At 42.6% G+C, this 10,515-nt stretch overlaps 1 protein-coding gene and 1 long non-coding RNA gene across 4 annotated transcripts; both read left to right on the top strand.

Moving 5' to 3' along the window:
* Positions 1-1,356: 1,356 nt before the first annotated feature.
* On the top strand, positions 1,357-2,895 carry LOC128629360 (uncharacterized). The gene is made up of 3 exons (XR_008393722.1): positions 1,357-2,021; positions 2,220-2,319; positions 2,746-2,895. It is a non-coding gene; the product is annotated as an uncharacterized LOC128629360 (long non-coding RNA).
* Positions 2,896-3,828: 933 nt separating this feature from the next.
* Positions 3,829-10,490, top strand: prps1a (phosphoribosyl pyrophosphate synthetase 1A). 3 transcript variants are annotated; one of them, XM_053677115.1, is made up of 7 exons: positions 3,829-4,115; positions 5,340-5,523; positions 6,079-6,177; positions 6,623-6,747; positions 7,782-7,955; positions 8,096-8,255; positions 9,233-10,490. In XM_053677115.1, the coding sequence occupies exons 1-7, from the start codon at positions 3,994-3,996 to the stop codon at positions 9,323-9,325; spliced, it is 957 nt and encodes a 318-aa protein (XP_053533090.1). In that variant the 5' UTR covers positions 3,829-3,993; the 3' UTR covers positions 9,326-10,490. The 3 variants fall into 3 exon arrangements, with proteins under 3 accessions (XP_053533090.1, XP_053533089.1, XP_053533091.1); XM_053677114.1 differs by having other exon boundaries at positions 5,340-5,529; XM_053677116.1 differs by lacking the exon at positions 3,829-4,115 and adding an exon at positions 4,381-4,485 and having other exon boundaries at positions 5,340-5,529.
* The last annotated feature ends 25 nt before the right edge of the window (positions 10,491-10,515 follow it).

Genomic DNA, 10,515 nt, shown 5'->3' with positions numbered 1-10,515 from the left:
CTCTTCATGCTTTCTTTTAAAAAACATTCACGTTAAATAATTAAGATTCAGAATGATGCCTAATTAAGTTGAAGAAAGCTTTTAAGTTTTCAGATCAGTTTATGGAAACTTGTGCCCCTTTAGTGGACGATGACTACTTTATTCCAATTATTTTGCTAAGTATCTTAGCATTTGGGGTTTTTGTGGCCTGAACGAACCAAAAATTCCTGCCGGATTTACAAACGTTTACATTTAGCCACGCCCACAAAACGATCAAACGAGGACTAAATATTGAAAGAGCGCATCCTTTCGGAGGCCGCCGTTACTTTTTCATTTACGGATTTGTTTTATGGAATCGCTTTCTTCAGATGATTGAAGTACACAAAATGCGTAATTGCAATGAATAAGTGATTGAAATATGACGGTCTCGTTAATCAGTCTATTTACGTGTAGATTTTCACAAACGCGGATGGAAACGTGGGATACGGACGTTTTTAATATTTAGCACAATAAATGAAGCCCGTTATTAGCATCTAAATGACCCTATAGCGCTTCAGTCGACACACCTTGAAATTTATCTGAAAGCAGAGTTTGGTTTGAAATTGAACTCAGGGACAAAATGTAGTCCCTTTTTCTTTTGGTCAGTAATAACTTACAACAAGCGTGTGTAATTTTGTAGAGGAAACATACAAGCAAATGTAATGTGATGTGATGTAGTTGAATGGAATTAATTGAATATTTACACATAATTTCCACTACAGACTGTAGCCTTGTTGGCTCGCTAGTGTAAACAGCCATCAGGATACTAAAGTATTAAAATTAAGTTTAAGTTTACACTTATGAACAGCTTTCTTTTATTTCATCCTGAAAATGAAACTGCTGAGGTCACAGTGTTTTCTGGCTAAAACCTGCTGTGATGTTGACTGGATTTCTCATCTAATTTGGAATTCTAGCTGAAAAAATTAAAAAGATGTGCTGTTGAAACAGTGCAAAGATTCAGAAAGTAGAAGTTTAAAAGTAAAAGAAAAAAAAAACATACAGCAACAAATTCGTTTTAAAATGATCAAAAGCGTTAGCTAAAGCTAACGTGACAGACCTGACCTCATGCTAATGAACCATCCTGAATTTCCTTTTGAGAAACATATCTTCATACAAATGTTCTCTCACTCTATCTATCTATCTATCTATCTTTTTTTAAGTGTCAGTAATTTTCTTTCCATCCAAGTGTTTGACGTAATTTTTAGATCAAATTAATTGACGCTCCATATTCAATTCAAGTTAACCCGGAAAGCTGCCCTCTCCAAAATGGCGGCGCTGTTAACGTGCATCACGTGATGTACATTCTCGCGAGATTTCATTTGTGGGTTGTTTCTTCGGTTGTGTGTGAGACATCTGTTTAGCTAATCTTCTAGGTTAAGTTAATGCGAAGAAAATGAATAGATTGTTTGTAAAACATGACATTTAAGAGTAAAATAATTAACATTTTCATAACGTGATGTGACGACAGGTTAGCGTTAGTCAGCTGTGTGTGTGTTAACAGTCACCTGAGCTTGATTTTCACTTTCATTTTATTAATAGCTACTTTAATATGCTAATAAGTTTATTTAGATTTTTTTTTATGTATTGCATTTTGACTTTATAAATCTATATAATTAGGACTCGACTTGGCTAGTAATCAGTTAGCAGCTCAGTGTTGCCTGCTCTCCTCGGGGGAAAGTATAATAATATATTATTAATGCATGCTGTAGAAGTCTCCGGATGATGTCATAGACTCATTTGCATATGCACTGATGGCCATGATCATTTGCATATCAGAACGTGTTACATGAAGATTTTATGAAGACACTTAGTATAGAATAGACTTTGATAGAAAGAAGTTGTTTCTGGTTTTCGCTATCTCTATCTCACTCTTGCTCTCGCTCTTTCAATCACCTCACCATGTTTTGCGCTCTATGATACGAGGTCCACAGAGCGACGCCCGCTACTGACCACAGTGACTCAGGTGATGAGCAGAAACCTTGGTGCGGAAAGGAGACCTCCAGGTAAAATGTCAAATAAACACGATTTAACCTTCAACTCCACCAAACCAACTTCAAATCCAGACGCCGCTGCAGATAAATCGCTCAGGGGATGACCTCTTGACCCCTTGACCTCTTTGCAACAATGAGTGCATAACCAAATGTTGAGTTTCTGAAGCTTTGACCAAAACTCTCAGAGCCATCAGTGTTTGTTATTTGAAGGTTGTTAGTGTTTGTGAGGTTGGTGGAGGGACGCCAAGCTCTGTTGGACACGGTGGACCAACAGGACGGAGAGCTCCAAAGCCCACGACCGATAACTCGGGTGGGTACAGAAATAGCACGATCGTGCGCAGAAACACTGATATCTAATCTGTCTCCGTAGCAGGAGGCCTTTTTTTCTGTGGGGCTACAGTTCATATTGGAATGAGATTTTCTTTCTTATCTGGGTGGAAGGGGAAAACACTCTCCAGTGTTTCCAGTATCTCAAAAATATCTCAAAAATATTAGAATAAAGAATTATTTTTCTGTATAAGAAGAATCATAAAATCATCCCGTGTGTCATTCTGATCACTTATTAGAGTCATTATGTACAATGTGTTATACCTGGAGCTATGTTTAGACTACACGTGTAAGGCTATGCTTGTGAACCCAGACCAGACTGAGTCTGGTATTTTTATATTTTTGTTTATTTGTTTATTTGTGATGTGTCACATACAGTATCACAGATCTGATCTGGCTTTCTTTCTAGGCCTACTAGTGTCCAAGTGCTGCACCAGGCAGGGTTCTGCACTGTTTCAGCCGGACCGGGAGTCGCAGTGTGGGCGTCGGCGTGTGGGCAGCAGGTCCAGGTCATCTCCGTGGTGAGGAATTTTAATTTCAAATGAAATGAAAGTTGCTTCAAAGACAGTCTGTCACGTTTAACGCTTATCTCAGATTAGTGACGAGCAGAGAGCCGTCACGCCGCATGGCCCGGTGTGATTACTGAGGAGCGGCCCTTATTTACTTTATGTACAGTTTGTGTGCACACTCCATCGACACTGGCAATGCCAAAACTTAGTATTTAAACTCGTTTCTATAATTTTCCGCATAGTAAACAGTTCACTCGGCTTTCCTGACTGTTGGACGGTCATAACTGATTCCAGACAGGACGTTTGTCTTCTTTAAGTCCAAGTGCTACAGACTGAAAATCATGAAATTGCCTTCAACTGTTTCACATTCTGGGGTACTTTTTCACAGTATACAATATATTAAAATTAAGTAAACATCCATAGAGATAATGAATGAATGAATGAATGAACAAATGACTTAAACCTATACACGTGTAGAAGTTGTGAAGGACAGGTGTTTTCAAATCCCTCCATATGAAATTATATAGGCTATCACTGTAAATCTTTATCTCCTAAAACACAATATTGTCCATGACGTCATGATTTATGAAAAAAATCCCCCTTTTTTTTTTCTTTCTTTCTTTCTTTTTTAAAAAAAAATATATATGATTAAAATATAAAATAAGAAATAAACTTGAACAGTAAACAGAGTTTTTTTTTAAATGAACTCTTGAGTGAAATATTTGTCGAAAATATTTTTTATAATATGCAAATTAGCGCATATGTCATAAGCTGCTATTTAGGATAAAAAGTGCAGTTTGCTAATCAGTTATAGCCTACGTTACAAAAGCGAGCTGAATAAATATATTCTACATGTAAATTATTAGTATAAACAAAAAGGTAAACAAGCGAATATAGCGCGAAGCCTCGCTGTTTCCGTGGTGACGTGCGGTCCAATCAAGGTGCAGTGTGATGGTGGGCGGGGCCGCGACCTGACGTGACGTCTAACGCTTTACTCCTCGCGCTGTAGAGCTTGTCCGAGTCGCGAGCAGACGTCGAGTCTTCAGTGTGTAGTCCTCCTCTTATCCGTTCTGCTTCGTGACTTCTCTCAGATTTGCGGCGTTTCCTCGAACCTCTCAGGCACCATTGAGCCTCCGGAGCAGCCCAGAATGCCCAACATCAAGATTTTCAGCGGTAGCTCGCATCCGGATTTATCGCAGAAGATTGCTGATCGGTTGGGACTCGAGCTTGGGAAGGTGGTCACGAAGAAATTTAGCAACCAAGAGACATGGTGAGGAGATTTAAAAAAATAAAATAAAATCAATAATATATATATGTATATTTCCATTATAGATTAGTCATGGTGATTTAACCGCGTGCTCGAGCGTTTTGTAGTTTTCTGAGGTAAAACCCGTCGTTACGGCTCACGAGTAAAATACTGCCCGAGGACTACATTTCCCAGAATCCCTCTTTCTTTGTGTGTACTTTCGCCCCACCCCCCCACCCCACTAGCTTTAACAAAAAACACCAACCGTTAAAAACACGTCATGATTTATAAACCCAGAACATTCTAGAACGCTTTCCGCGCGCGTGAATTCCGTTGCAGAACATTTCTTCGCGTGCAGCATCCATGTTCAGCCATTTTATAATTACGCAAACAGGTTCGTCTTTCTCTCTCAGAGTAAACGCTACTGAACTCTCGCTTTCCTGGTGTCCACCTTTTTCACCTGGAGGGGTGTGTGTGTGTGTGTGTGTTGTACATTTACTTTTTAATTAGCTTTTAAAAGCTGGTTAAATGTACTGTTGTGTACTTTAAAGGTACATTACACACCGAAGGTAAACAGCACGTACCTTTTTAAAGGTACCGCATCAGTGACAGGGGAAGGTGCAGAAAGTTCTAGAAGCATCTCTACACCTTTCTGCTCGTTAAGGCAGGACGATACAGGTGTGTAAAAAGATAAACGAACAGTAGATATCTCGTGCAGTGTACTGTATTTACAAGTAGTCAGACTATAGTGTGTGTGTGTGTGTGTGTGAGAGAGAGAGAGAGAGAGGCTAAAAATATCTCAGTTTTCTGGCACTGGTTTGAGTGACATTTATCCTCTGAGAGATCACCGTGGCATGTAAGATGAGAAGCTGCATAACGGTCTCAGTCGCAGCGTGAAAGTCCTGTCTTGGGAGTCCATGAGCCGCGATCCAATCTTATCTCATTTGCCGAGTCATTTGCAGAGTCGATCGAGAGTTGCATCGCAGAGTCGTTTACCCGGAACCCACCTCGCTCAAACGCTCTCGGACCCGAGCGTGATCCCTGTGTTCTTGCCTCCCTAAAGGGCCTGACCGAGGCTGGGGCACACCAACGTTCCGTCCAGACACGCTTAGCGGCGTCAGTGATTCGCTTGACGTTTGTAGACGATTCCTCAGTCGGAGTTGTGTTGTGATGTCATAAACCTGATTACATACACTTCGTTAATAAGGATTCATGCATTTGTGTGTGTGTGTGTGTCTGTGTGTACAGTGTAGAGATCGGGGAGAGTGTGCGTGGAGAAGACGTGTACATCGTCCAGAGTGGGTGTGGTGAGATAAATGATAATTTGATGGAGTTGTTAATCATGATAAACGCCTGTAAAATTGCTTCAGCATCCCGAGTGACGGCCGTCATCCCCTGCTTCCCCTACGCCCGCCAGGACAAGAAGGATAAGGTGGGGGTGAGAGAGCCAACTTACTAACACACACACACACACACACAGAGAGCGCTGTTACTAACAGTGATACTAATCGGTTGTAGTCACACACATTCAATTACAAACTGGATCCCGTCTGAGCTGCCTGTCCGTAAGTCAGTCAGTCTGTCTCTCTGTCTGTCTGTCTGTCTGTCCGTCCGTCCATAAGTCTGACTGTCCGTCTTGTGTCTGTCTGTTTGTCTGTCTGTCTGCCTGTGTCAGTCTCTCTCTGTCTCTCTCTCTCTTTCTCTGTTTGTCTCTCTCTCTCTCTCTCTCTCATTATGTCTGTCTCTCTCTCATCTGTCTGTCAGTCTCTCTCTCTGTCTGTCTGTCTCTCTCTCATTATAAGTCTGTCTCTCTCTCATCTGTCCGTCTGTCTCTCTTTCACGCTGCACATAAATAAATAAATACACAGAGATTGGCGAGCATGGCTTATCATGTTTACCATGTAATATTGTAACATTATTGATATAATTATAATGTTATAGTGTTATTAATATGTGTGTGTGTGTGTGTGTGTGTGTGTGTGTACAGAGTCGTGCCCCGATCTCCGCTAAGCTGGTGGCGAATATGCTCTCTGTAGCAGGCGCCGATCACATTATCACCATGGACCTACACGCATCCCAAATACAGGTGTGTGCGCACACACACACAGAGGCATGTGCTCTTGACTATAAACTCTGTTTAAAAGTGCGGGTGTGTGTTTTTATGGCTCTCCCATAAATCTGTTCACGAAGAAGATGGAGGACGGAGCTGTAGCTCTCGACTGAGTGATACGCTAACGAGCGACTCGTAGCATTTTATTACTGTCGGATCAATTAAACATAACCATAGCAATGGGTGTGTAAACACAGATGTAAGTGTGAATCCCAGCAGTGAGGGAAATGTTAGCTGTGGGACAGGGACATGGTTACACCTCCTACCTGGACTGATTCTTCTGTTTTTGTTTTTGCTCTCGTGGAGCTGATGATGAGACGAGGAGTATGTGGATAAATATACTGGGGTTGGTATACAATGTATAAGGGGTTTGTGTGTGTGTGTGTGTGTGTGTGTGTGTGTGTGTGTGTGTGTGTGTCAGGGCTTTTTCGACATCCCCGTAGACAATCTGTACGCTGAGCCAGCTGTTCTCAAGTGGATCCGAGAAAATATAAACGAATGGAAAAACTGCACCATCGTTTCTCCTGATGCTGGAGGAGCTAAGAGGTGTGTGCTGTCTCTCTCTATCTCCCTCTGTCTGTCTCACTCTGTCTCACTCACCCTCTCTCTGTCTGTCTGTCTCACTCTGTCTCTCCCTCTGTCTGTCTCACTGTCTCTCTCTCTCTAGCTTTCCCTCTCTCTCACTGTGTCTCTTTCTCTGTCGTGTCATTGGGTGTTTAGTTCTCTGAGAAAGAACTTATTATTCATAACAGCTTATTATTCATCTTATTATATACGCTCCGCCCCATGGGTGGAGCTTGGTGTGATGTGTGGTGTCTCGAACGCTATTGGCTGTCTTGTAAATCGGTAGTCAAGCAAGACGAATGAGAGAGACAGAGTTATGAGGCCGCGCGAGAAAATAGTTAGCAGTGATTACAGGTGTCTAGGGCAAGTGTGCGAACACTGCGCTGTAGCTCCGCTCCGACAATAAAGGTGGACACGAGTGTGTTTTTGTTCCCTTTAGGTGTGGAGGGTAAGGGCCTGCTGCGTGTACGTGTGAGAGTGTTTCTAACGGTTTAAAAGAAATAAAAACGTACTCGGCTGGCCGTCGACTAACAGAGTATGGCTTACACACACACACACACACACACACAAAACTCAGAGTAGTCACTCCGACGCTGCTCCAGAAAATAAGGTCATCCCAAAGCCCCTAAAACAGTACATTAAAGGTTAAGGTGAGGTCATGTTAAAGCATCCCTCTGCAAGCTCTCCGTTCTAACTACGCTAGTGCACGCTTTAACTTAAAGATCAAACAGCAGCTCGGATCCCTTACGAGCAGCTCGTGAGTTTGTGCATCGATTGTGCAGTGTGTGTGTGTGTGTGTGTAGTGTGCATTTTGTATGGTCAGAGTCTGTGTTTGTCCGAGCGTGGTGGTTTAATAAGCACGACTCGCTGTTTTAATGATCATCATTAATATTATTTTCACTTCCTATCACGAATTAATTAACATTCAAACCGTGTGGTGTGAGTAAGCAGCAATATGGATATGAGATGTGTGTGTGTGTGTGTGTGTGTGTGTGTGTGGGGGTGGGTGTGTGTAGGGTGACCTCCATAGCGGATCGTCTGAATGTTGACTTCGCCCTGATCCATAAGGAGAGGAAGAAGGCGAACGAAGTGGACCGCATGGTTCTGGTTGGGGACATCAAGGACCGAGTCGCCATCTTGGTGGATGACATGGCGGACACCTGCGGGACAGTCTGTCACGCTGCGGAGAAGTGAGGACGCACACGCTCACACACGCACACACGGAGAAGTACAAATAACACCCATATGAATGACAATAGAGAGAGGCTCGGAATAGTAGTGTGTGTGTGTGTGTGTGTGTGTGTGTGTGTGTGTGTGTGTTCTGTATTAGGTTGGTCTCGGCCGGCGCGACTAAAGTCTACGCCATTCTGACGCACGGGATCTTCTCGGGACCCGCCATCTCCCGCATAAACAGCACCAACTTCGAGGCGGTGGTAGTGACGAACACCATCCCTCAAGAGGACAAGATCAAACAGTGTGACAAGATCCAGGTACCAGAAACACACCCCTGCAGCTTCGAGCACACATCATCACGTCTTCGTATCGGGACGTTCGGCCAGCTCGGGTCACACCCCGGTCGTACGGGTTCGTCCTCAGCAGCGCGAGACTAACGGGTCTGAGATCAATACTAGAAGAGTTAACTGAGAAGTTCCACTGTTTCAGGGAACACGGCGTGGTTACAGATAATGGCGGGCTGCGCCGAGATAAAAACCCGAGCTTGCCGTTCCCATGGCATTGTTTATGCTGCGGACAAAATCGCACCTGGTACAAAACGGGTAGGAAAACATTTTTTGCCTTTTAACCCATTAAGACCCGATTTCCTGCACACACACACAAAAATATAATTAATCTCTAATATTATTATTATTATTATTATTATTATTATCATGCAGTTTAAGCTACCACCACCATGTTTCTCTTCAGAATGTAGCAGTTCTGATTGGATACTCAGTAGTCTTTAGTAACTATTGAGTGTCCATAGTTAACGTGTGCACTTTAATGGAAATCGTGAATCAATCCGATTCGATTACACCCCCCCCCATCCCCCCATCCACATTTTGAACCACACCTGCTTGCAGAGAAATATTGATTGAGACCCCGAGTAACCTACTTTTTAAATATTATAGAATTCCTGCAGCCTTGTAGCGCCCCCTTGTGGCTCGGCGGACACGAGTAAGCGACAGAGTAAACTGCGTCTATCTAGAAACGGCTGCTTGAAAATCATTTTACTTTAAAGCGATTTTTCGAAAGGTTTCGGAAGGGAACGCTGTCTGTGCTGAATTGAATTGTGAAAAATTGATTTCTTTACCTCTCCACGTAATTCTCTCTTTAACCTCCTTCCATCAGTATCATGTTTTCTTTTCTCTTTTGTTTCCATAACGATTGAGCGACAGTGAAAAATGGCTGTGTCGTAACACCATGGTAACATGGCGTGTTTTTTGTGTGTTTGCTCCACCCCCTCGTGCAGGTGATCGACATCTCGATGATTCTGGCTGAAGCGATCAGACGAACCCACAACGGAGAGTCGGTGTCCTACCTGTTCAGCCACGTACCTTTATAATACACAAACACGCACGTATACACTTCCTTGTGGATATTTACATTTAAAAATGAATATATTAACCTAAGAAATGATCGCTATCATCATCACGCATTTGGACTGTAAACGTGTTCGGCGTTCCCGGAGTAGACGTGTAGACTGTAGTAAATAGTATGCGATGTTTTCTACCGACGTTGTTTCCACGGTACGTTTCTCTGGTGAACAGACCCTCCCTGATGGGATAGAACACGCCCTTTGACGCGGAAGTATTTCGCAGTCCTGCGTTTTCACGCCTGAGCCGGACACGTTCCTCGACGTCGCTTGTTCCCTGTTACAGTGCGTGTGACCTGTAAGTTATAGTTTTACGCATCATGACGTTGTTCAGTTCAGATACATCGTTTCGTTGTTTCCCAGCATAGCTAACATAGCTCATAGATGTCTGATTTAAAATATATATATATATATATTTTCTTACGTGTTAAAATCTCATTGAATTTTTTTCTTTAAAAAAACAAAAAAAAAACAAACAACAACCAAGCGCACTCTGTACTCGCAAATGTGTTTTCAAAGTAGAAATTTATCGTCAGCGCGACTTCCTGTTCCAGTGTGAGACTTCAGGAGGTGGAGCCTGAGTGGGTGGAGTCGATGGGAGGATCGTGTGTGTGTGTTTAAATGTTTACTTTAATAATGTCGTTGTTCTTTGGCAGCTGTGTTTTTTTTTTGTTTGTTTGTTTGGGGTTTTTTTTAAAGCAGCTTTTGTCGTGGCTACTGAAGATTCAGGGTTTTTAATTGTTTTTTTTTATTTTTATGAAGTGTGCACTAGAGAGACGGACGCGGGATCTATTTTTGTATGAACGTAGTCTAGACGTTAAATGTTTTTACGCTGCTTGTCTTTTATGTTTACACGACTGTCAAAAGTGTATCTGTTCGCAAGTGCCTTTTATTGCCGATTACTTACACACACACACACACACACACACACACACACACACAGACACAACTGCATGTTTTGTTCTCGGTTTTGAATGTGGAGGATGGACCTGAACTGCACCTGAGTCTTCCCTCTTTCCTTGTTGATGCTGTGGGTGGAGCTTCAATTAATCATGCTCCCTGCTCCACCAATCATATTTCAGCATGTAACTTTACCTGAATGCAGTACAATAAATCATCTCAGATGACTCCTGCAGAGTGTGTGTGCGCGTGTTGCATTT

This window comes from Ictalurus punctatus, chromosome 28 (assembly GCF_001660625.3).
Source record: "Ictalurus punctatus breed USDA103 chromosome 28, Coco_2.0, whole genome shotgun sequence".
Classification (NCBI taxonomy): Eukaryota; Metazoa; Chordata; class Actinopteri; order Siluriformes; family Ictaluridae; genus Ictalurus; species Ictalurus punctatus.
Note: the sequence above shows the minus strand (reverse complement) of the source record. Positions and strands in the feature narration are given on the sequence as shown.